This window comes from Macaca mulatta, chromosome 9 (assembly GCF_049350105.2).
Source record: "Macaca mulatta isolate MMU2019108-1 chromosome 9, T2T-MMU8v2.0, whole genome shotgun sequence".
NCBI lineage: Eukaryota > Metazoa > Chordata > Mammalia > Primates > Cercopithecidae > Macaca > Macaca mulatta.
In genome coordinates this window covers 14,215,907-14,242,276 of record NC_133414.1, presented here as the reverse complement: position 1 = coordinate 14,242,276, position 26,370 = coordinate 14,215,907, and the positions used below count along the sequence as shown (strand labels likewise).

Sequence of the window (26,370 nt, the reverse complement as noted above, 5' to 3'; positions counted from 1 at the left end):
ATTTGAATATTAGTGACCAGATCTAACTTTTCAAAAAGGTTACAGTTGTTCATATAACGTATGGGATTTTTAAACTGTACATACTTTAAGAACTTATTAGATGTTGGATGAAAGATGTTGACTGTCACGCGTATTGGCTAAAATGGATAAGATGGTATTTAGAAAAGTGTATGAAAATGTTCAAGTCAAAAATTATTGGGCCGGGTGCAGTGGTTCACACCTGTAATCCCAGTACTTTGGGAGGCTGAGGTGGGCAGATGATGAGGTCAGCAGTTCAAGACCAACCTGGCCAACATAGTGAAACCTGTCTCTACTAAAAATACAAAAATTAGCTGTGCATGGTGGTGCATGCCTATAATCCCAGCTACTCGAAAGTCTGAGGTAGGAGAATCACTTGAACCTGGGACATGGAGGTTGCAACGAGCCAAGATCATACCACTGCACTCCAGCCTGGGTGACAGTGTAAGACTTTGTCAAAAAAAAAAAAAAAATCACTGGATTAAAAACATGATTATAAAAAGTCAAAAACTGTGATAAGAGACAAGGAAAGCTATTATATACGGATAAAATTGTTAATTCACCAAGTAGACGTAACAAATATAACTATACGTGCATCAAACATCAAAGCTCCAAAATATATGAAGCAAACATTGACAGAATTGAAGGGAGAAATATCTCTACAAGACTTCAGTACCCCACTTTCAGTAATGGATGGAACAACCAAACACAAGACCAATGAGGGAACAGAAGACCTGCATGACACTGGAGAAAAACTGGACCTAACAGATATATGCAGAGCACTTCATCCAACAACAGCAGAATACACACTGTTCTCAAGTTCATGTGGAACATTCTCCAGGGTAGACCATGTTAGGCCACAAAATAAGTGATAATAAAATTTAAAAGACTGAAATCATACAAAGTATCTTTCCAAGCACAATAAAAGGAAACTAGAAATCAACCTTAGAAAGAAAACTAAACAATTCATGGACACCCAGAAATTAACACACTATTATACAACCACTGTGATTCAAAGAAGAAATCACAAGGGAAAACATCTTAAGATAAATTCAAATAGAAACACAACATACCAAAATGTATGGAATCCTACAAAAGCAGTGCTCAGAGGAAAATTTATAGCTATAAATGCTTACATTAAAAAAGAAGACCTCAAAAAACATGATTATGCATTGGCAATTTCATACAGTTGAACCTAGTAAGATTGGCTCCACAATATGTCTGTTTTTTCTCTTGATCTTCTTAACTCTCTAAATCTTTTCTATATCAGCGGGTTTTCCAGTAGCAGAAAAAATAAATAACAAAGCATATTCAATCGTTAGTCTGGAGAAGGACTAAGCAGCAGCAGCAGCAACCAGAGGTATTGAATTAGCCTCTGCTGGCATCTCCAGCCATAACTCCCACCAAGATGCCACATTACCCCCCGACCCCAGCCAGACTGAACTCCTACAAGACAAAACCCCTCATAGATTAAATCCCCCACAGACCAAACCCTCACAGACTGAGCCCTCCTCACAAAGCCCCTCACAGACTCAGCCCTCCTCTCAGACAAAGCCCCCATAGACTAGCCCCTCACAGACTCTTCCTCCCTCCCAGGCTCCTTAACCTTTCTGGTAGTACCTGCCCTTCGGCCTGGAGCCCAGCTACCTATCTCGTGGCTGCACCTCCATCTGGCTGACTCTTAATCACCCTCCATTTAAGGTGTCTCCTCCCGGAGTGCCTGGCACCATCCTCAAGGAAAGCAACCTCCGAGGTTTATAATCTCTTCTTTACAAGGAGCACTACTGAGGAGCATCGGCTGTGTCTTGTCTGTATCCCCCAAGCCCCTTCCAACCCCCACAATGCTGAACAGAAACCACAGGTCTGTTAGGTGTTCAATTAGCATCTGCTGTGAACAAAGATAAGATTTTGGTAATTTATATGTAAATATATTAAGGTGTCATATTCAGAAACATTTTTTTTCTTCATTATTATGCTTGGCTACTCACAGAAGGCTTTTTATTGGGAGTAATAATTTGTGTTCTAATTAAAACTGTTTCTGGGAACACAGAGTATGAATTATGAATACAATATCCACACGACAGCTAACAGCCGTGACCCCCACAAACAGGGAACTGTGCAAACAGCTTACTGCACAAGCCAACAGAGTAGAGAAACCATATTTTGTCTTGGAAGCTGATCTATTTTCATGCCTTGGGGGTACCAGGAACCAAATTAATATTCTTTAAAGAATGTGTGTTTCGTCCTTAGCTTTTCAAGCTCAGCAGGGAATCACAACACTGGCAAAAAATCACAACACTGGTAAAAAAACTCACAACATTGGTAAAAAAATTATGTAAGAAATAAACATAATGATTGTTGTAAATGGAACGAGATTGTTCTAGTGAATTCCTGTGATATTGCTGAGTAAACTTTTTTCCCCTCACAAACCACCACAAAATATAAGATATTTTCTAGTTAGCTCTGCTTTTAAAATACTTCCTGAATCATAACGAGTAACATTTTCCAGGTAAACTGAACTATTCACATTAATGGTGCCTACAAGGTTCTTTGTTTCCTAGAAAATGCTATCAGTGTATTGTATTAGGCTGGTCAAGGGCAAACACTGGGTTGCTTACTGATTTGGGTAAATGATCCAACCTCTCTGCTCAGGTTCCTCATCGAAAACTGGGATTACAGTAACTCCTGAGTTTACTGTAAGGACTAAATGAGTAAAGAAATATGTTAACCATTATTACATTCCTATGTGATCATATCAATTAAGCATTTGTCAAGCGCCCAGCATAACGTGAAAGCACTGTTCCAGCAGACAAGAAAGCAGAGACAACTCTTCTGATGGTGACAAGTGCTACAGAGAGAAAGAAAGCTGGGGAGGGGGATAAGGAATTAATGTATGTGTGGCACAAGGTGGTGGTGGGAGTTGCTATTTTATACAGGGGAGCTTGGGGTATATCTCAATGAACAGGCGACACCTGGCAGAAATTCTCGTATTTCCGTTATTCCATGATGGCATTAAGGTAAGTGATTCTGGCTGGGGGTGGTGGCGCACACCTGTAAACCCAGCACTTTGGGAGGCCAAGGTGAGAGGATTACCTGAGGTCAGGAATTGAGACCAGCCTGGCCAACATGGTGAAACCCTGTCTGTACTAAAAATACCAAAAATTTGCCAGGTGTAGTGGCAGGTGCCTGTAATTCCAGCTACTCAGGAGGCTGAGACAGGAGAATTGCTTGAACCCGGGAGACAGAGGTTGCAGTGAGCCAAGATCACGCCACTGCACTCCAGCCTGGGCAACAAGAGCGAAACTCCAACTCAAAACAAACAAACAAACAAACAAACAAAAAACATTAAAAAAATAAGTGATTCCAGCAGAAAGAATATCAGAAACAAGGGCCCCATGGCAGTGCAGGTCTGGCATGTTTGAGGAATTGCAAGGAAGCCAGACAGGCTGCAGCCGAATGAAAGAGAGAGAGAAAGGTGGGACAGGAAGTCAGAGAGGTTTCCAGAAGCCAGGACACATAGGGCCCTGGAGGCCACCATAATGACTTTGTCTTTGACTCAAAGATGAGAAGCCAATGGGAGTTTTTCAACAAAGGCATGATAAGATCTGGCTAACATACTAAAAAGGAACAGCACAGTGGGGGTAGGATTGGGGGAAGAAAGATGTTTTATATGGCAGTTTGGAACAGGGTGGTAGGCATAGAGATGAGGAGAAGTGGTTGCATTTGTTGTATATTCTGAAGCTGGTGGCCACAGGATTTGCCAAGGGATGGGATTGTTGGGTATAAGAGAAAAGGATAAGTCAAGGATGACTCCAGATTTTTGGCCTGGGCAACTGGAAGAATGGTGTTGCCATTTGCTAAGATGAGATAGACAGCAGGAGAAGCAGATTTTGTGGAAAATTCAAGAGTTTATTTTGGATCTGGTATGTGAGTGATGCTTATTACCTGGCCAAGTGGAACTGCTGAGAAGACAGTTGGATATACAAGCTTAGAGTTCTGGACAGGGCTCCAGGCTGGAGGTACAAATTGAGGAGTTACCCACATATGGAAATGTAAGTCTTATTGGAAATATGTTCTAATTCCACAGCAATATAATCTATTTCATTTAAAAAATATTTCTGATCTATCCTTTGCATTGTATCAGCCTGAAGTTTATTTTACTTCCTAAGTTGTTACAGTTGTGAAGGGGGAGGAGTTGAGGCGGTGTCCTTTCTCATCTCCAAATGTAAGGACTAATATTCTTCTTTCTTTTTTTTGAGACAAAGTCTCGCTGTGTCGCCCAGGCTGGAGTGCAGAGGCGTGATCTCGGCTCACTGCAACCTCCACCTCCCAGGTTCAAGCAGTTCCCTACCTCAGCCTCCTGAGTAGCTGGGATTACAGGCGCCTGCTACCACGCCTAGCTAATTTTTGTATTTTTAGTAGAGACAGGGTTTCACCATCTTGACCAGGCTAGTCTTGAACTCCTGACCTCGTGATCCACCCGCCTCCGCCTCCCAAAATGCTGGGATTACAGGCGTGAGCCACAGCGCCTCGCCCTGGATTAATATTCTACAAGTCAAGTCAGATGAGAAACAAATTCTGAATGAACTGACTTTCCATCTATCACTTCTCCCAATGTCATAATGACTTCCTCCTATCTAAAGCAGAATGTTCCAAAAACAGAATTCTGAAAAAAAAAAAAAAAAAAAAAAAAGCATTTTTCCAAAAACCCAAATAAAATTTAAATATAGACTTCTGGAAACAATTAAGTCCCATGCTGCAGCAGTACGGGAACAAATCTACTGCAATACTCAGAACTGAAATAGCAATTAGACAGGTAATAATATTGAGGTGCTAGCGCATCCCCTGTTGTCTCTCAGTGCCCACGATGCTGTTTCCTAGGAAACTAAAACTTTCCGAGGCACAAACATTGTAAAATACCGTCCTCCAAAATGTTGTGTTTTAGATCCTCCCCATATATTTAGAAGCTAAAGACTTTCTAAGCTCTTTAGTCAAACAAAAACAAAATAAAAACAAAAACTCTTTCCACTTTCTCACTGACCCAGACAGAAAAGATGGGGGCCAGGGGCAGTGGCTCACGTGTGTAATCCCAACACTTTGGGAGACTGGGAGGACTGCTTGAGGTCAGGGGTTTGAGATCAGCCTGGACAACACAGCAAGACTCATCTCTACAAAAGTAAAAATAATTAGCCAGGCATGGTGGCACATGCCTGCAGTCCCAGCTACTCAGGATGCTAAGGTGGGAGAATCGCTTGAGCCCAGGAGTTGGAGGCTGCAGTGATATATGATAACACCAGTGCCTTCCAGCCTGGGTGACAGAGTGAGACCTCAACTACTGAAAAAAAATTTTTAATAATAAAAGAAAAACAGATGGATTATCAGGAGCATAAACCACTGAGCCTTGCCAAACAAAAACAAAAAATACAACAACCAAAAATAATACAGGATACAAAATCCTCAAACCAAACTAAAGATTTTTCCTAGTAGTGTTATATTCTGATATATCCAGGGCTTTCTGTCATTGCTTTTTTCTTTTCATACTCATTCAGACAACTAATGGAGGCAAAAAGGGAGTAAGAGAGACTAATTTGAATTTTCAAAATATCTAACATAAAATATTTTAAAGACATATTATTACGTCATTAAAATACACTTAATATTTAGAACTAAACTGTCAAAGTTTTACCAAATAGGATTCCTTTAGGGAACAACTAGAATCAATGTAAATTTCAGATGACATGATTATTGAGATAGAAAATGGTAAGAAATCCACAAAACAACACTAGAACTAGTAAGTGAATTCAGCAAGGTCAGAGACTAATGCACAAAAATCAATTATATTTTTATATGCTAGCAGCAAGCAACCAGAAAAATGAAATAAAAATCCATTTACAATAGAATAAAAAATACTTCAAAATAAATTGAACAAGTATATGAAGACCTACATCCTGAAAACTATAAAATGTCACTGAGAGCAATAAAAAACCTAAATAAAATGAAAACACTTACGTTGATTAATCAAAAGGCTACGTGTTTTAAGCTGTCAACTGTTCTCAAATTGATATACAGATTCATTGTAAGACCAAACAAAATTCCCACAAGCATTAAAAAAGGCAGCTGGGCACGGTGGCTCACACCTATAATCTTAGCACTTTGGGAGGCCAAGACAGGTGGATTGCCTGAGCTCAGGAGTTCGAGACGAGCCTGGGCAAGATGGTGAAACCAAATCTCTACTAAAATACAGAAAATCACCTGGGCGTGGTTGCGGGCGCCTGTAATCTCAGCTACTCAGGTGGCTGAGGCATGAGAATTGCGTGAACCCAGGAGGCAGAAGTTGCAGTGAGCCAATATTGTGCCACTGCATCCGAGCCTGGACAATAAAGCTAAACTCTAAGAAAAAAAAAAAAAAGGCAAGTCTATTCTAAAACTTACATGAAAATACAAATACTCTAGAATAGCCAAAGCAATTGTAAGGAAAAAAAAATAAAAAGTTGAAGAACTTACAACAAATGATGCTGAAAACTGGATAGCCCTATGACAAAAATGAATACTGTCATTACTTCATACTATATATATATAAATTAACCTGAAATTGATCATGAAATATACCTAGGTAGAAAAGTTGACCAGGCACAGTGGCTCACGTCTGTAATCCCAGCACTTTGGGAGGCCAAGGCGGCCGGATCACTTGAGGTCAAGAGCTCAGGACCAGCCTGGCCAACATGGTGAAACCCCGCCTCCACTAAAAACACACACAAAAAAAATTAGCTGGGCATGGTGGTGCACACCTGTAACCCCAGCTACTTGGGAAGCTGAGGCAGGAGAATCACTTGAACCCAGGAGGCAGAGGTTGCAGTGAGCCGAGATTGCGCCACTGTACTCAGGCACGGGCAACAGAGCAAGACACCATCTCAAGAAAAGAAAAGAAAAGCTAAAATTATGTAATGTCCAGAGGAAAAAATTATTTGCACAGGCAAAGACTTTTAACACAGGACACAAAAAGCACAAGCCATTAAAAAAATGAACATTATCACCACCAAAAAAAAGAACATTATCACCACTTTCCTTTTCAAAAAGTACCATTACGAATTAGGTGATAGTGGTCAGGTGTGGTAGCTCACACCTGTAATCCCAGCACTTTGGGAGGCCAAGATGGGCGGATCACGAGGTCAGGAGACCGAGACCATCCTGGCCAACATGGTGAAACCCGTCTCTACTAAAAGTACAAAAAATTAGCCAGGCATGGTGGCAGGCCCCTGAAGTCCCAGTTACTCAGGAGGCTGAGGCAGGAGAATGGCATGAACCAGGGAGGCAGAGCTTGCAGTAAGCCAAGATTGCACCACTGCACTCCAGCCTGGGCGACAGAGTGAGACTCCATCTCAAAAAAAAAAAAAAAAAAAAAAAGAAGATAAAAAGAATTAGGTGATAGCTTCTTAGTATAACACCAAAAACATAAGCAACAAAAGAAAAAATAAACAAGACCACCTCAAAGTTAAAAAACTTTTGTGCTGTAAATGATACTATCAAGAAAGTACAAAGACAATCTACAGAATAGGGGAATACATTTGCAAATCATATGTCTGGTAAGACATTTGTATATAAAATATATAAGGCAGTCTTACAATACAACAATAAAAGAAAAATCAGTTTTACAAAGGATAAAGGATTTGAATATCTATATATCTCCAAAGAAGATATGTAAGTGGCTAACATGGGAAAAGATGTTCAAAATCATTAGTTATCAGGAAAATACAAACCGAAATCTCAAGATGCCACTTCACACCCACAGGATGGCTATCATCAAAAAGACAGAGAGTAAGTGTTAATAAGGATGTAGAGAAGTTGGAATCCCCATACGTTGCTCATGGGATTGTGAAATGGTACAGTCATTTTGGAAAATAGTTTGATGACTCCTCAGAATGTTAAAACAAGAGCTGTCATTCGACCCGGCAATTTCACTCCTAGGTATATACCCAAGGGAAATGAAAGCAAGTCCACAAAAAAACCTGTACATGAAAATGCCTGCATCATTATCCATATTAGCCAAAAAGTGAGATAACCTAAATGTCCATCAACTGAAAAATAGAGAAACAAAATGTGATATATCCAGATAATAAAATATTATTTGGTAATAAAAAGGAATGAAGTACTGATACACAACACAATATGGATTAATCTTGCAATCAATAAGCTGAGAGAGAGAATCCAGTCACGAAAAGATCACATATTGTATAATTCCATTCATATGAAAAGTCTAAAATAGGCAAATCCATAGGGACCAAAAATAAGTAGTCACAAGAGACTGAGGGAGTGAGGAATTGAGAGTGACTGCTAATGAGTATAGGGTTTCTTTTAGAGGGACAAAAATGTCCCTAAAATTAGGTTGCAGTGATGGTTGCATAACCCTGTGACTATACTAAAAAACATTTCGGGCCGGGTGCGGTGGCTCACGCCTGTAATCCCAGCACTTTGGGAGGCTAAGGTGGGTGGATCACCTGAGATCAGGAGTTCAAGACCAGCCTAACCAACATGGTGAAACCCCATCTCTACCAAAAAATACAAAAAATAGCTGGGCATGGTGGCGGGTGCCCATAATCCCAGCAACTCTGGAGGCTGAGCTAGAATTGCTTGAACCCGGGAGGCAGAGGTTGCAGTGAGCCAAGATCATGCCACTGCACTACGCCTGGGCAAAATGACAAGAATCCGTCTAAAAAAAAAAAAAAAATTCATCGTACACCTTATGGGTGAATTGTGTAGTATGTAAATTATATTTCAATGAATTTTTTAAAAAGGAACCATTAAAAAAAACAGCAAAGCAAGCTACAAAATGGAAGAAAATATTCGTATTACGTGTATCTGACAAACTATGGACTACATAAAGAACACTTTCAACCCAATAATGTGAGGATAATCCAATAAAGACTGAGCGAAAGATCTGAACAGATACTTTATAAAAGAAGATATACAAGTGGCCAATCAGGGCATAAAAAGATGATCAACATGATTCATCATTGAGAAATGCAAATTAAAACCACCCTGCGATATCACTACACCCCATTAGCATGGCTAAAAGTGAAAATCTCAAGGACTAGCAAGAATGCAGAGCATTAGGAACTGACATATACTGCTGGCCAAAAAAAGAAGGCAAGATGGTACAACCACTTTGGAAAACTGTCAGGCAGTTTATTAAAAAGTTGAACACAATATCTACCAGATGACGCACTCATTCCACTCCTAGGTCTTTACTCAAACATGCATGCACGCAAAGACCTGTACATGAATGTCCACAGCAACTTCACCCATCAGAGTCCCCAAACTGGAAACCACCCAAGTGTCGATAAATACAAAAGTTTAAAACATGTGTAATATTCATAACAATGGAATACTACTCAGTAATAGAAAGGAATGAACCACTGAGACATGCTACATGGATGAATGTCAAAATAATAATTAATGAAATAAGCCAGACACAAAAGGGTATATACTATATAAGTCAATTTATACGATATTTTATAAAATATAAAATAACCTCTAGTAAGTAAAGTAGGTCACTGGTTGACTAGGGTCATGAATGAGGAAGAGAAGACTTCAAAGGGGCCCAAGGAGTCTTGAGTGGCATGGAAATTTTCTGTCTCTTGACTGTGGTGGTGGCTTTATGGGTATAATTCTGTCATGTTCATCTGAATTGTCCATTTAAATGGATACAGTAACTTGTATGTAAATGATACCCCCAAAAAGTTGATTTTTATAAAGTAATGAGAACCAATGAAAAAAGAATACAATTTAACACTTAAAAATTAGCATATCTAATTTTTTTGTGTAAACACAGCTTCTGAACTGCTTACTGCTGTGCATAATTTTTTTACTTAGGTAATTCAAACATTCATTGCCTCTAAACTGGATTTTGTGATTAATTTGCCTGACAAATCTCATACAGTGCCCCCCAACAGTTAATCCCACCCTAATTCCTCTCTGAATTACTAAAAATTCTTAATGAGTGTGGTTCACATTAATGAGGTGTTTTGTTTTTTGTTTCGAGACAGAGTCTTGCGCTTTGTCACCCAGGCTGGAGTGCAGTGGCACGACCTCAGCCTCATTGCAACCTCTGCCTTTCAGGCTCAAACGATTTTCCTGCCTCAGTCTCTTTCTCTTGAGTAGCTGCGACTACAGGTGCCTGACACCATGCACAGCTAATTTTTATATTTTTAGTAGAGATGGGGTTTCACCATGTTGGCCAAGCTGGTCTTGAACTCCTGACTTCAAATGATCTGCCTGCCTCTGGCCTCCCAAAGTGCGGGGATTACAGGTGTGAGCCACCATGCTGGGCCAATGAGGTTTTTTTTTTTGTAACACAAAAGAGGGAGGAATTCCTTGACAGAAAAGCTCAGGGAGGGGCAGGGATAGCGGTGTCCTCATATGACTTCCAGGCTTTGTTCTAAGGTTGGTTTTGCTCCAGACATTCTTATGTTTTTATGTCAACCCATATTTACGATAACTTTTGTTGGTAGTATACAACCCCAAGTTGCTTAGAAAGGCAAATTCTAAATCAGCTTGAACATTACCTTATAAAATTAAAGACCATCTGTAGAGACACAGTGATGAAATGATACAGATATCCATAGAGAAACCACATATACTGAAGACCTATTATTGTGAGATTACTTACTACACTTTTCTCCTTCACTACTCACTATAATCCTCTAACGAAAATATTATCCCCATTTTCCCATTATGGAAACTGATACTCAGAGAAGCCCAGTTATTTGCCCCAGTTCACCCGGCTAATAAGAGGCAGAGCCGAGGTGGACACATTTGAGGTGCTTTAACTGATATTTGGTTATAGTTCCACAAACACAAAACTTAACCAAGTAGATCCATATAACTTTGGATTTGAGTATTAGCAGTTTTTGCATTACCAGTGACAAAGCACACATTTAAATACACAGCTAACATTTTGCGGGGCATTTGGTCGCCACTGAAATCTCATAATCTTCCAATTATGCAATGATATTTGATGAGAAAGTGATGCACTTGCATCTTTATAGAGCAGACTTTGCATAAAGCAAAGTCACAAGAACTTCTAGGGCGTGCTCCCAAATTTGGGGAGAACTAGTGCTCTCTAGGAAAAACCAGAAATACAGCAAATTGTAACACAAAGAGAAGAACAAGGAACTAGAAAAGAACAAGGAACTAGAAAAGGTAACTCGAGTTAACATGGAACCAACCAGTCAAAAAACTTCTTTGACTTATATCACGGCTGACTATAACGTATAAATCTCTAAAACTGCTAGTCACCACCTAGAACTGCCATTTGACAGAGAGCAATAATACATATGCTTCTGGCATAGACAGCTTTAAAATATTTATACAAAAATATCATAACCTACAAAAATATTTTGAAGATCATGAAAGGTTAACTAAATGCACCGATGAACACTTATTTGCATCCTAACATGATCCCAAGTTACTGTGTTGTTTAAACATTCATAAGGAAAATAAGAATCTATGGAAAAGAAATTGTGAGCCTAATCACGAATTCTACACACCCTTGACAATCCCAAGTCTGAAAATCATTAATAAATCATGAAATTAAGTCTATATTCTAATCTTCAACAAAAATCTCCTCAGTTGGTAAACTTAATCATATGATGTTCCAGCATTTATTCATTCAGGTAATGGTTAAAGCATAATATTCTGACACAGTTTCTATCAGTTAATTCTACTCAATGCAGCCCTGGGATATTCCTAGGAACCATATTGCTTAGAGTAAAGCACTTATGCAGGCAGGGAGGCTAATTTCAGTTTAAATTTTTAAAAATACATGTTCAAGTAAAGTCTCTATTCGAATATCTGGCTTTCTGATTTCTTCCCTCTTTTGGTAATCTCCAGTGTTAATGGAAAGCAAAAATAACCTAATGAGGGGGATAATGTCATGGTCTGACGCCAATTATACTTCTCTTATGTCTGGCGCAAATTCCCTTTTCAATCACATGTGCTCTTATCTGTCAAAGGAAGAGTACAAGGGAAGAAATGGGTATACACAGTTACCATCTGCTTCCCTCCCCCGGCATCCCTGGAAAGGATGACAAGGGTGGGAGTTTCTCCTAGAGACAGGAGCAAAGTGTACCTTACAGTGGGCCCACTGAAGTGTCTTCAGGCAGCCACATTTGGCCCTGACATATTAGAAGGCAATACAGACATCCTGCAGCAGGAACATCACATTCACTGCTGAGGCTCTAGGTTATTAGTCCAGCCCAGCAGCTGTAGGCTGGTTCAAGGGAGGCCTGTAGACTCCTGTGGGCAGCCCACCATCTTTAGTTGGATACGGGCCTCTCTACTATCCCACAGGCCTGCTCCCTACTGCCTTACCTGGCCCACTTCAGTCATTTCTTTTCCCACCTGATCGCTTTAGACATTGGAGTTTGCAAATTGGTTCAAAACTCATCAGTCAAACAAGGTACTTACAGCTGCATGACCAAGTACAAGTGATTTGGGCTTTCATAAATGTCTTCCAGGGCAACAATATTTTCATGCTTAATCCTGAAAAAAAAAATAGACACACAAAATAGTAAGTACAGTTAGATAGGAAAACGTTTCAGAACAGACAGCATTGTAGCAAAAAGTTACAAAACAGAATCCAAACTCCCGAACAAAAACATTTCAGACTTCAGGATCTTGTCCCCAAACTTTTTCCAGACCCATTTCCTAACAGTTCTTCCCTGATCTCCACTCCTCTTCGTTCCTAAGGCTCAATACCCTACAGTTTAGCAAGAGTGGATTAACTATTGTTGCTTCACATGAATCCCAGAAACGGGCCAAACCTGCCCACATCCTATTATCTTGTAGGGCCCAACTCAGAGGGCTGGGCTGCTGCGCAGAATCGTTCCCTCTTGTGTTGTCTCCCAGTGGCCATTATGGACTTGCCTGACCACTTAATCATATGAAAATCTGTCCCCCATGACAGGCATATGTCAGGGAGCAGGGAGACCTGGTAAGACACTGGAGAATATATATGTTCTAGGGAACAGTTTCTCTGGCATGTTCACGGGTCCAGTGTAAGGAAAAAAAACCAACCTGACTCCCTCATTGGGGTTCATGTCCCCCCACTCCACCCCACTACCAAATGTCACTTCAGCTTCCCAAGCAAACTAGATCAGTGCTACTCAAAGTGTGGTTCTCAAACAGGCAGCACCACTATCTCCAAAGAGCTTAGTAGAAATGCAAATTCTCAGGCCCTACGACAAGCACAGAGTATACAAGTTGAGGGCAGAGCCCAGAAATCAGTATTGTAATAAGATGCTGAGATAATCTACACGTGCAAACTGGAGCTGGAGAAATACCATATTAGACCAGCGCTGCTCAAACTTCAACGTGCAAATGAATCGCCTGGGGATCTGGCTCCACTGCAGGCCCTGAGTCAGCAGGTTTGGTTGGGGCCTTGGAGCCTGCGTTTCCAACCAGCTCCCAGGAGATACCGGTGCTGCTGACCTGCAGACCCCACTCTGAACAACTACGTCCTAACTAAAGAACCAGGGCAGAAGGAAACAGCCGAATTCTAGCCCTTGGCACTATCCATGAAGAGCAGTTTCTGCTCAGAATGTAAGGCTTGATATTATTTAAAGCACTGGACAGAAAAAAAAATATTTCATTACTCAAGGAGATAATTAGCTCTTACCATAAGCCTCTCATTGAAATGACTGCTGAACCATTTAAAGACAAGCACATAACATGCGGATTCTTGTGACCCTCTTGAAAGCTAGAACTACATTATTCATTTTGGTTGCTCCTGGTGCCTAGCACAAATCTGCTTAATAAATGCTTGCTGAATGAATGAATGATATTGAAAGGCTGTTGCCACTAAACAGCAAGAAACCTTATTTAGTTAGGAAAAAGGGAAACCATTTTCCTAAATGTGTGATGCCTTCCCTGCAAAAAGAAGTTTATAAGGTGGAAAACAAACAAGACTATTATCTTCCTTTTGAGATGAAAGAGAACAAGATAATTAACAAAGGCTGCTAAGGCTTTCCTTTGAATTCTATAGCTCGTAGTAGTTAATGCAGTTGTTTTGTAGGAGCTAAAACAATAGATTATACTAAATTCACATTCCACCTGATTCCAAAGAATAGAGTCTAATTATTTGTCAGCCATAGTTTCTACACAGCCTGAGCAAGATACTATCAGCCATATAGCATATGAACCAAATAAACTATGCCACCAACGAAACCAAGAGAGCTTAACTTGAGACTATCAAGATGCTACAAATCATGGCATTATCACTACTGGATATACCTAAAAGAATATGCCCACAAAAAGTAGGCATTATGTAGATTTTCCCTTTTTGGAAAAATTGTTGTAATTTGCCATTGGAATCAATCACATGGTCATAAACATTTTCTTTTAGTCCAGCTCATTTGAGAGTTAATGAAGAGCCTAGATTTCTGGAGAAATAGGAGGAATGGGATTATATGAAGAGTGGCCAGAGAAAATGCCTGGCACACAGTTACATCTGAATTGTAGCAACATGGTGAATACTTCTGCAGTTTAAGTATGTCCCAAGTACTGCATGGTTGTTTATCTGAAATTCAGATGTAACTGGGCAAGCTGCATTTTCATGTGCTAAATCCAATCACTCTGCTTACATCACTCAATCTCTAAATTGGGTTTAGAGATTGGCACCTGCAGCCCTAGCTTGCCTTGGAGGTTGAGTCAAGAAGGCTGTCTGAGCCCCAGAGTTCAGTCATTCATTCAGATTCAACAATAACACAAAGAATTAAGTCTGTACAAAGCACTTGCCTAGCCAACGCGGCAGACCCCAATAAATTAGGACTACAGTCCCCTCCTTTGATATATGGGACAGAGAATTAAAGCCTATTTAACCCGCTATGTCTTACATGAGTGCTGACTAGAAATTGCTTTTAATTCATTGCAGCGTTCCAAAGAAGTATTGCACACAGCAGGGACAATCAAAATAGCAGTTTCACAGTGGCTGGAAAGACACTTTATTAATATCTCTCCATCGACCAATCAAGCAATTGTCATTTGCTGCGTTTCTGCTATGTGTCTGGAAGAAAAGAAAAATAAAAAATAAAGTTTTGCTATCAAAAAGCTTATCATCTAGGCAGAGAAACTCAGGAAGAAATTAGAAAAGAATCAAATGCTAAAATCTGTAGAATTGCCTTTAAGTTCACAGAAAGCAAAGCCCTGAATGGGTCAGAATTATGAAGAAGGCCTCAAGAAGATGATGGGAGTTGAGCTGGAATGAGTAATGTTTGAATAAGCATACTTGAGAAATTTCAAATAAATCCAAAAATGGCCTCTTAATGTCTCTTAAGAAAAGTGGTTTAATTAACTTGGAGCTGTTCAAACGTGGTTAAAAAAAATTATTCTGGCCTCCCACATCTGTTCTCAGGTACTTTATTCCACCCTCACATTCCTTACAATATGCAAAGCTGAACGTAAAGTTTTAACATTATTTCAGTGCATGAGTTATTTTCAAAAAATGCCATATGACTATCCATGCATTGAGGACTAGGGCACAAGCACCAACTGAGGGCCTATTCCATGCAAAGGCTCACTTCATGTTCAATTCCCTCTTTTCATCATTCATTCAATAAATATCTGTTGGGTGCCTGCCCTGTACCAGGCACGGTCCTAGGTACTCTGAATTTGGTGGAGAGCGAGACACAAGAAAGGCAGCCTCAGTCCTCCTGGTGCTCATGCAGAGGCTGGAGCTAGAACACTTCTCAGGCAGTCTGTCTCACGTTTACCAGAGATCAGCTTCCTGGTCATTAGTAATGACTCCTAGGACCAACAGAGAACTAGCTTCCACCTTCTTTCCACATATCCTGCACAGATTTGAGGGACATAATGCCTCTGCTTAGTGTTCTCATCGCTGACCAATCTTCCTACAATATGGTTTATATTCTTCTCATTGCTCTATCGTCACTCACTTGTCCAGACTCTAGCATTCAGATCTGGAAATACCGATCCCAGGATAAAACACAGTATCATGAATCTGGTATTAAATAGTAAAGTAGAGGCCAGGCACCGTGGCTCACGGCTGTAATCCCAGCACTCTGGGAGGCCGAGGTGGGCAGGTCACTTGATGTCAGGAGTCCGAGACCAGCCTGGTCAACACGGTGAAAACCCCAACCCTACTAAAACTACAAAAATTAGCTGGGCATGGTGGTACGTGCCTGTAATCCCAGCTACTTGGAGGCTGAGGCAGGACAATCGTTTGAACCTGGGAGGCGGAGGCTGCAGTGAGCCGAGATCGTGCCATTGCACTCCAGCCTGGGCAACAGGAGCAAAACTCTGTCTCAAAAAAAAAAGGAAAGTAGAACTAGTAACCATCACGAGTTGGATATTACACTTCTACCAATAAAACCTAACAAGTTCATTGTTGTAGTTTTGAACCACTGCACAACCACTGGCACACACAGAATACAAACTCCAGGTAGCTAGGGATTTTTGACTATTTCACTACTGTCACCCCAGTGCCAAACAAAGAGCATGGCACATAGTTAATTACTGAACATCCAGTTTAGGGCCAATTAAATCGCCAGATCATTTTAATTTGAACTTCTAGCAAACACAATCTCCTTTCTTACTCGGGTTGATATTGTGAGAGCTTAATGTCTTCACCTTTAGCTTCATTAAATCCAATCATTCTGGATTCCATGCAGCGTTTCAGATGATCAGCAGTGTTCTGAATGCTGATTGACTCATCTATTGCTCTTATTATCCCTCCCAACTTTGGGCCATCTGTGTATTTGGTACATATCCATCCCATGTGTCTTCATTCAAATTCCTAATTAAAATTTTAAATGGAAGGTTACATGTCAGAGCTCCATGGTATTCCACCAGAGACCCCATCAAGATAACCATGACATTTATCAGCTGGCTTCGATTGCTGTCTAGCTGCAAACCTAGCAGTACTATCATCTAGCCTGTGTTTTACCATGCCATCCATAAGGAGACAATTAGATGCTTTGCAGAAGTAGAATTCCTCAGCCCTACACATCACATAATACTATTTAAAAGGGAAATGGGATGTTTGGGAAGATTTGTTCTTAGTAAACCCATGTTAGCTCCTAGCAACCACTACAGTCTTTACTAAATGATCACAAACCATCTGCTTAATTTTTTGTTCCAGAATTTTGCTGTGCATTGAAGTCAAGCTTTCCAGTCTATAGAGCTCATCTTCTACCCTTTATATGTTTGGGAATTTTGACAACCTCTCTTACATTGTTTTCTTAAACATTTCAGCTGTGACTTTTCTGTGATAAGTGCAATTTCCTCAGTCCCCTGGGATGTCACAAATCTAAACCTAGTGATGAGCTAGTTTTATAACTTTTGTTAGGCCTTGCTTACATTGCTGTTGTATTACACCATTTATTGTTAACTATGTGTTAAGACTATGTTAAGTATTTTTAATTATTTCATTTACTATTAACAACAAGTCTATGAAGTAGGTATTACTTTCTCAATTTTTAAAAGAGGAGAAAATGAGGAAGGAGACTAAGATCCCACGAGGCTAAGTAAGTATTCCAAGATCACAGAATTCATAATTGTCATTGCTGAGATTCAATCTAAGTCTATTCTCACTCCCAAGCCCATGTTAAAGCAATTACGCTATAACTTAAGTTATGAGAATATCCAAGAGCTCATATAAATTCAGTTATTTCTATAAAATTATAACATCTAAAGTCAAAGTATTAATATGCCATCATTAACAATATAATATCCACTTCTGTGGGTGCAGAGATTTCTTGAATTATCTTGAATCCAGTGGATGTGCTCAAGATACTCGGTTGTAAACATCCTAACAGATGAAATTCTAGTAGGTCAAACTGAACCAGAAAAAGAGATGTTGAAAAGCAGAAGGAATAGGGAGAAGTCCAGAGTAATGAGAAAGAGCCTCTCCTTAGCCCATATCTGCCAGTGTCATCAAAAAAGAGAATCAAGTGAACAGAGAAAAGAGGCAGAGATGTCAGTTATAGGCAAATCGAAAATGGAGATTCTGTCAACTTGCACAGTTAAATCCCAGAGGTCAACACTCTTTCCAAAGTATGGCCAAGAGGATCTTCATCCATAAGGGATGTTGACTCTGAAACAGCAAAATGTCCTGAAATGTGCATAATTCAAAGCCATAATAATGTCACTGAAAACAACTTCAGGTGATAAAAAGAACCTCAACTTAACTTTCATCACTTATCATTTACCAGGCCCAAAGTAAGCATGAGCTGACACATCTATATACAGAAAGAAAATGGTTTATATGGTAACCTACGTGAAAACCTCCATAATCTCCAATAATGCACAGAAATGGATAGAGGGAAGTGGGTCCAGGCAGAGAGAGTCAAGTTGAATGGGAAAATAGCACATGGGCACTGAAGCAGACTTCTGCCCATACAGTAACTGACAGCCAAGCAAGAAAACTCCAGAAAAAGCCAATAAAACATTTTCAAATTAATTCATGCATAAATAATAACTGATACCAAATGTACAAGCAGACCCTGTTACAAAGCCCCCAGGCTTTGTAAGGGAACATCAGGACCCAAAGGGTCAGCCTGCTACTGACGACATGTGCTTCTGTGGAGTGAGAGTAACATCTTCCCCTCCACCCTCATGTTCCCCAGTTCAAGGATCTACAATTTTAACTCCATGGCAAATGTGGAAAATTTTTAAAAAAAGAAAAAGAAAAAGAAAAGCACAAAAGAGGAGAGGAGAAAAAAAGTTCAGCATTTCTCACTTTTTCCATTCCATCATTTTACTGAGCTCCAGGGCATCCATGGCAGCCATTATGAGGTATTCAGAGGAAGGAAAAGATCACAAAATCCCTTTCCTTGGTATTGCTATTCTCTAGTAACGGGCATTGACCCACCTACATTATGGACGCTAGATGAAGACAAGGGATGGAAGAAAATATAATCGGAAGGGAGAGACAAGAGTGAAACTGATTATAAGAGAGGATGAGGTGGGGATAGCGAGGCATTGATTGCCCTGCAATGTGCAAGGAGGAATTTACTTCAATGTGCCGCAATCAGCTTCCGGTCCGTTTTTCAGGCACTTCCGGGTTCACAGTCTAGTCTGTGAAAGGCCTCTCTCCACAGGCAACGGCCATAGAGGACTAGGTCTTTCACCACCCACCACTGTCACTCTAAGCAGCCCAGAAAGTTGAAATTTTATTCACACAAAAAGAGAGGCTATGGTTCCCTGGCATGAAATTGCCTCAAAAGTATCTGAAGGTTATTGTGGGGTCTTGGCAAACACTCCTGTTTGTCTAAGTAAACATTTATGTTTTTTCGAAATTGAAAAAAAATCATTTCCTCCTTACTAGGGTCAAATTCTTGTTTTCTCACATTATAAGCAGTGTGGGAAATAATGCTGAGAAAACTGGGATATCGTCAGTCACAAGAGCAGTGACGGCACTGAAATATTGGCCAGATGGTATTAAAAGCAATACCTTTCATTTTAATAAACAGGTACATTCGCAGGTGTTATTTCATTCTGCAATAGCCTTATAAAGTAGGCATTATTATTTCTATCTCACAGACGATCATTCACAGTTTATAACCACTTAATTGTTCTCCTCAGCTCCCTCTGGTCTCACTCTCTTCCTATCCATTCCCATGCTGTCTCCCGAGTGATCTCTCCAAAATATAGAACTGATAAAACTTCTTAGCTTGAAATCCACCTGCTCCCTGTAGTATAGGAGAAAGTTCAAACAACGGCATGGCTTATAAGTCACTTGTTACTTGTGAAATGGGAAAAGTTCCCCTATCCCACTCGCAGGGCGTGCGACAGGGGGAGTGGCTCACTTCCTCAGTGCCAGCTGTTGATACCCCTAGGGAAGCATGCAGATGGGCAGGTTGTGGGTCTCCGATCCCATAGCAGAATCTAGGGGTGAATGCTTACTGCTCCACAAGCCCCCATGGGCGTGTGTTACAGGGTGCTCTTTTAGTTTTGTCATCTGTAAGCGGCTTGTGTTAATCAGCTCTATTAGACCCTCTGCCTTATCACAAGGACAGAGGGCTTTCTGTATCCTGGGGTTCCTGCCTTGGTGTACTGGAAAACCGGATCACATGTGGGCTTGGAGAATAAGTGCAAAGTTTTTTATGGAGTGGTAGCTCTCAGTGAGGTGGATGGGGAGGGCAGAAGGGGGATGGAGTGGGAAGGTGTTTTTCTCCTGCAGTCGTGCTGCCCAGCAGCTGGGCTCTCCTCTGACTGCCCTAGCCAAACTCCACGTCGTTCTGCCTGTTGATGGCCTGATGGCATCTTCTGGTGCCTGTGTGTCTGCTGGTGCATTCCTCTTGATGTCCAGCCACTTGTGTGCGTGCCCACTAGGGTCTCAGAGTTTTTATAGCCACAGGATGGGGACATAGTGGGCCAGGGTAGTCTTGGGAATGCAACATTTGGGCACAAAAACAGAAATGCCTGTCCTCACCTAGTTCCGTGGGCACGGGCCTGGGGGTGGAGTCCTAGGCACGGACCATGCCCTTCCCTCCCCAGCACTTCCCTCCCCCCATCCCCTATCATTTGGTCTTTACTTGCCCATCCCACATCATCTTCCACCCCTGCCCCACACCAACATTTTACTGAACCCAGGCAGCTCTCGCACACCCCGCCCTCCCCAACCATGTACACCTTCTTCTCTGAGTGTGCTCATCACTCTCCTATCTTCTTATGAAAATACTCATCCTTTAAGACTCAGTGCTCTATCACCTCCACTGAGAACCCTTTGCTGTTTCTCACAGCTTGCAGCACCAATCACCTTTCCTCTGGGCCACCCCAGTTCTTTGTTTTTTTTGAGACAGAGTCTCGTTCTGTCACCCGGGTTTTGTATTTTTGGTAGAGGTGGGGTTTCACCATGTTGACCAGGATGGTCTCAATCTCTTGACCTCGTGATCAGCCTGCCTCAGCCTCCCAAGGTGCCGGGATTATAGGCGTGACCACTGTGCCTGGCCAGAAAGGTGCTTTTAAAAAGTTCTTGATGAAAATCATTAACAAAGTTCACCAAGTTTACCAAAATATATGCATAAAAGTGCACACAAAAAGAAATGCATACTGATTAGTGGAATTGCACAAGCAATCAAGAGATTAGCTTGCATCTTAGCTCTGATACATCTAACTACAAGACTTTGAACAAGTCGTTAAATACTTTCTGATTTGACTTCCTCATTTGTTAAATGAACATCGAAATATGTCATCTTGTTATTTTTCTATCCACATTTATATACATGTGTTTATATAAAAATATGTTATATATACACACACACATATGTAACATATTACTGTATAGTTAGAGATCTTGTGTTATAGACAATAGGCCGCTTCAGGAAATGAGCAGAATTCAAAATCCTAAGCTTCAAATCACCTCTCTTTGCTGCCAGAAGATGGAGCTATACTCAATGGGCAACTAACGAGCCAAGACTATGATACCTAAATCAACTAAGCTCTTAAGTCTGTAAGCTAGTTTTGTTGTTATTTTTTAAAGATTAAGTACTACATGTTGATACTCGCTGTGAAGTGCATTTTTCCTTGAATCCTTATAAACCAACAAATGACAATAAAAACCCTTGTGCACAAATGGCAGTTTTCTCTTTGAGACAGGGTCTCTCTGTCACCCAGGCTGGAGGGCAGTGGTATGGTTTCAGTTCACTGCAAACCTCGGCCTCCTGGGCTCAAGTGATCCTCCCACCTCAGTCTCCCAAGCAGCTGGGACCACAGGCATTTGCCACCACACCCAGCTAACTTCGGTATCTTTTTGCAGAGACGGGATTTCACCACCTTACCCAGGCTGGTCCTGAGGTATTTTCTTAAGAGCACCGCAGGCCTCCTTAGTACAATGCAGGTACCCAGTGTGGGGGCATAGCCAGCACTCATATGTGTAGGGATGCAGGGCTAGAGCCTGTAATGGTCCCACAGGAGGGGCATCAACGAGCCGGTTCTGTCGCTGACCCTATGACCACGTTCTGGCCACACCACCTTTCTGGGTCTCAGTTTTCTTGTCTGGAAATTAACCAGCCAGACCGGAAAGTCTCCAAGGTCTTTTCCAACTCTAACAATCAATGAATCTAAACTTATAATGAGGCAGCTTGCACTAAGGTATATATGAGAACCATCATTATATATATATATATATATAAGGTATATATAAGCCCATATTCAGTGTTGTCTGGAATAGTCCTTGCTATACAGAACCTGGTGACAACTTGTGCGTCAATAGGTTCTTCATCTGCACAGACAAGTTTGTCAGCTGGACACAGAACAGAATTGCTTGAGACATGAAGTTGTTTACACAGAAAAGACCTGCTTTTCCTTTTCCCACATCAGCATCCACAATGTCTGGACCAATACAGAAATGCCCAAGTGATTTATTTGCTCTTGTCTAGAACGGTTCTAGAGGTCCAGCTGAGGCTTGGTGGTCTTTAGACCAAAGGAGAGATAAGTTAGGTCCAATTCAGTGTGAAAAATCTAGTGCTTGGTACATACCAATACTCAAGGAATGTTCATGAAAGAAAGAAAGAATGAATGAATGAATGAATGAATGAACGAATGAACAATTAATTCTCGCCTTCCAAAAGTCGTACAGACTACAGACATTCCAAAGCTACATACTGGTAGGGAAAAAGGTTCTAAGATTTGACTGTATATTTCTTTCCTATTTCTGTTACCATCCATGAAAAGTTACCAGTGAATAGGTGATATGGTCTGAATATTTGTTCTTGCCCAAATCTCATCTTAAATTTTAATCAACAATGCTTGAAGGTGGGGTCTGGAGGGCAGTGTTCAAGTCATGGGGGTGGATCCCTCATGACTTGGTGCTGTCTTTGAGACAGTGGCTTCTTGTGTGGCACCTCCCCCTCCCACTCTCTCATGTTCCTGCTTTCGCCGTGTGACATGCCTGCTCCCCCTCTGTCTTCCACCATGAGTGTAAGTTCCCTGAGGTCTCCCTAAAAGCCGAGCAGATGCAGGTTCTGCAGTCTGTACGTACAGGAAACACGGTGCTTCCTGTACAGACTGCAGAACCATGAGCCAATTAAACGTCTTTTCTTACAAATTACCCAGTCTCAGTTATTTCTTTTTTTTTTTTTTTTGAGACAGAGTCTCGCTCTGTAGCGCAGGCTGGAGTACAGTGGTGCGATCTCAGCTTACTGCAATCTCCGCCTCCCGGGTTCATGCCATTCTCCTGCCTCAGCCTCCCAAGTAGCTGGGACTATAGGTGTCCGCCACCACGCCCGGCTAATTTTTTGTATTTTTAGTAGAGACGTGGTTTCACCACGTTAACCAGGATGGTCTCGATCTCCTGACTTCATGATCTGCCCACCTCGGCTTCCCAAAGTGCTGGGATTATAGGCGTGAGCCACCACACCTGGCCAGGTATTTCTTTATAGCAATGCAAGAATAGCCTAATCCAGTGGGTCTCAGGCTCAGATACATGCTAGAATTATCTGAGGAGTTCCAAATATACTAATAACTGGACCACTTCTGGAGATTATGATTTAACTGGCCTGCGGTGTGGCCTAGGCATAACAATAGTTTCTCCAATGATTCAAATGTGCAGCGAAGTTTGAGAACCACTGGTAAATCATTTATTACTAAATTACGGAGAACCTTAGGTCATGGGAAAGGATTCAACTTTAGATACTTCAGAGTTGGTAATTTCATGGCTTCCATGCCCATTTTAAATTTATCTAGGTTGAATACATTTATTTGATAATAAGTCTGATTTTTAAAGGTACGATCCAGGGTGTCCTAAGGATAAAGATTTAAGGCTACATGGTCAACCCATTACTCCTCTCAGGATAAGACTATGAAAAAATAACATTTCTTAGCAAGTATCATAGTATTAGCAACTAATATTTCTTATCAAGTAGTATTAGTAGTATTTGTTCTACTATTTCTTAGTAAGGCTTTGAAACACTAACACATTTAAAGGAATATTATCATTTCCTTCTTTTAACCTTTTGGTAACTTTTTGTCAAAGGGTAATATATATTTCTGTGGACATTTTAAACATGAGAATGAGCACCAAGTGTCTTGGAAAACATTAAGGTGCTTATCCACCTTGGAACATAGATTAACTCTCGTAGCTTGGATTTCCTAGCTTCACTGATGTGAGAACACACACACCCAAAATCACCTTAGAAAGGGAAATCTCAGAAAGCTTGTTTCAGATTCACTGTGGATGCTTACAATGTGAATTTAGAAGCTATTCCTGTATGAAATACTGTTAATGACACAGAACTGCTGAGGTGTATCCTGCAGCTTCCTCACATACTCTGTACCCCAGACTGAAGATGCTGGGCTTGAATTCAGGAAGCATCTTCGAGGCTTCTAGCTGTGAACACTTGCATCTGTATGAGGATAAGTCAGTGGAAGGGAACCAAAATAATGCACTGGAATCTAGGGGAAAGGTATCGTTTCTTTTTTCTTTCCTACCACTAATGTCCTGTGCTTTCTCTGTGCTGATACCCACATGGAAGGGTCCATATTTCACAACTCAAACCCATGACTACGCCAAGCCAACAGGTGCCCTGAATACCCCCTACTGAAATCGGAGGACCCAGGGCTGCTCTTTTATTCAAACTAGATAATGAAACATCAGGAACACAGGCCAAAATGATTCTGGGCATCGCACTAAAGCTACTGGGGTATGGCAACATTTACTTAGAAAGTGGGAAGCCAATTGTAAAAGAAAAAGATGAAATGAAAATAGTAAGACGAAGAAGAGAGAGGGAAGTCTGTTTTGAACAACCATCTAATATCAGTTCACTGTCAGACTTAGGGGGATTGAACTTTTACTGTAAAATGTTCCTCATCATTCTAGGAAAGTGCCCACATTCAGAGATGATGGTGCAGAATTGAGTGTTCTTTAATTTTCGCACATCAGTAATTAACACTGTCACATGGTTGGCTCAGATCACACTCAGACTTCAGATAACCAGGCACATCCCAATGGAAGAAAACATCTTTCAAGTACTCATATGTTGAGAATGAATGAGGGTGTTTGTGGTTCATTGTATGCGTGTTTTTAAATATAGTATCTTATCTTCTGATCATCTCTATCAGTGTGCATAGTAAGAACAACTCTGTGCTTTGGTTTGAATATTTGTTTCTGCCAACACTCACATTGAAATGCAATCCCTAATGTGGCAGCATCGGGAGGTGGGGCCTTTTAGAGGTGACTGAATAGTGAGGGTTCTGCCCTTATGAATAGATTAACCCATTTGTGGATTAATGGGTCATCACAGGAGTGGGTTGGTGGTTTTTTAAGAGGAAGGGAGACCTAGCTAGCATATGAGCACACTCAGCCCCCCAGCCATGTGATGACCCACAATGCCTCAGGACTCTGCAGAAAGAGTCCCCCACAGCAAGAAGGTTCTCACTAGATGCAGCCCCTCCACCTTGGACTTCCCAGCCTCCATAGCTGTAAGAAATAAAGAAAAGGTTCTTTATAAATTACCCAGTTTCAGTTATTTTGTTACAAGTTATGGAAAACGAACTAAGACACTGTATTCTTTCTTAAGAAAGAATGAATTTCTTCATAACTGAGATTAGAGTCACAATTAGAAAGAGCAGCATGTTTTGCTTCGTTGATTTTTTTTTAAACGAGGGGTGTGTAATACACATCCACCTCTCCAAATTGCAGTTTTATGATAGATCAGTGTTAAATGCTGACGTGGTCTGAGCTTATACTTTTATTATATCCTGCTAATAAAAGATTATGATCAAGGATGTCAACTCAAGAAACTTCCCAGTGTGACCTCCAGGGCTATTTGCAAATTCTCAGGAATGACATTACAAATAGGTTGTGGCTAATAAAGTTTTCTATCCCAGAGTTTAAAGGGAATTTACAAAAGCAATTGTGTCAAGAAGGATGAGGGGCCAGAAGAAATCCAGCCACATGGAATGTCCCTGACAATGACCCAAGAGTAGCCGGGGAGACAGAGTGTGGCCATTGCTGCTCTCCTGCGTTCAGCAGCACAGCCGATGTGCCCAGGTGGTGGCCGCAGTCTGCAAGCCAAAGAGCAGGGAGGGCTGGGCCAGGCTGAGATCACACAGGGGCCACTGAGTATCTTGTAGGCAGTGCCAGGCATAAAGATCTTTTCCTCCAAGCATCAGATCATATTAGTCCTGTGGCTGGATTCCATTAAGGTCACTTCTGACCAGTGCTTTTTCCGTCTGGTTCACCCCAACTCCTCCAGATTCTCAACCACTACTTGGAAAATGTAATGAAATACAATCTGCCCAGGCCCCACTGCAATCAATACCCAACGTGAACAGCAATATGTTAACGTGTGTTCTCACTGACACAATTTAGAATAAATGTTATAAAATTGAAAT

General features: G+C 41.0%; 1 protein-coding gene across 5 annotated transcripts in view; it reads right to left on the bottom strand.

Annotated features, from left to right (window-relative positions):
• Positions 1 to 26,370, bottom strand: part of CAMK1D (calcium/calmodulin dependent protein kinase ID) — a 489,620-nt gene that overhangs the window by 150,382 nt on the left and 312,868 nt on the right. For all 5 annotated transcript variants that reach the window (XM_028825991.2, XM_028825993.2, XM_028825992.2 and 2 more), the window contains one exon: positions 12,484 to 12,558. In XM_028825991.2, the coding sequence (XP_028681824.1) occupies positions 12,484 to 12,558 (75 nt within the window). The remainder of the gene's footprint in view (positions 1 to 12,483; positions 12,559 to 26,370) is intronic.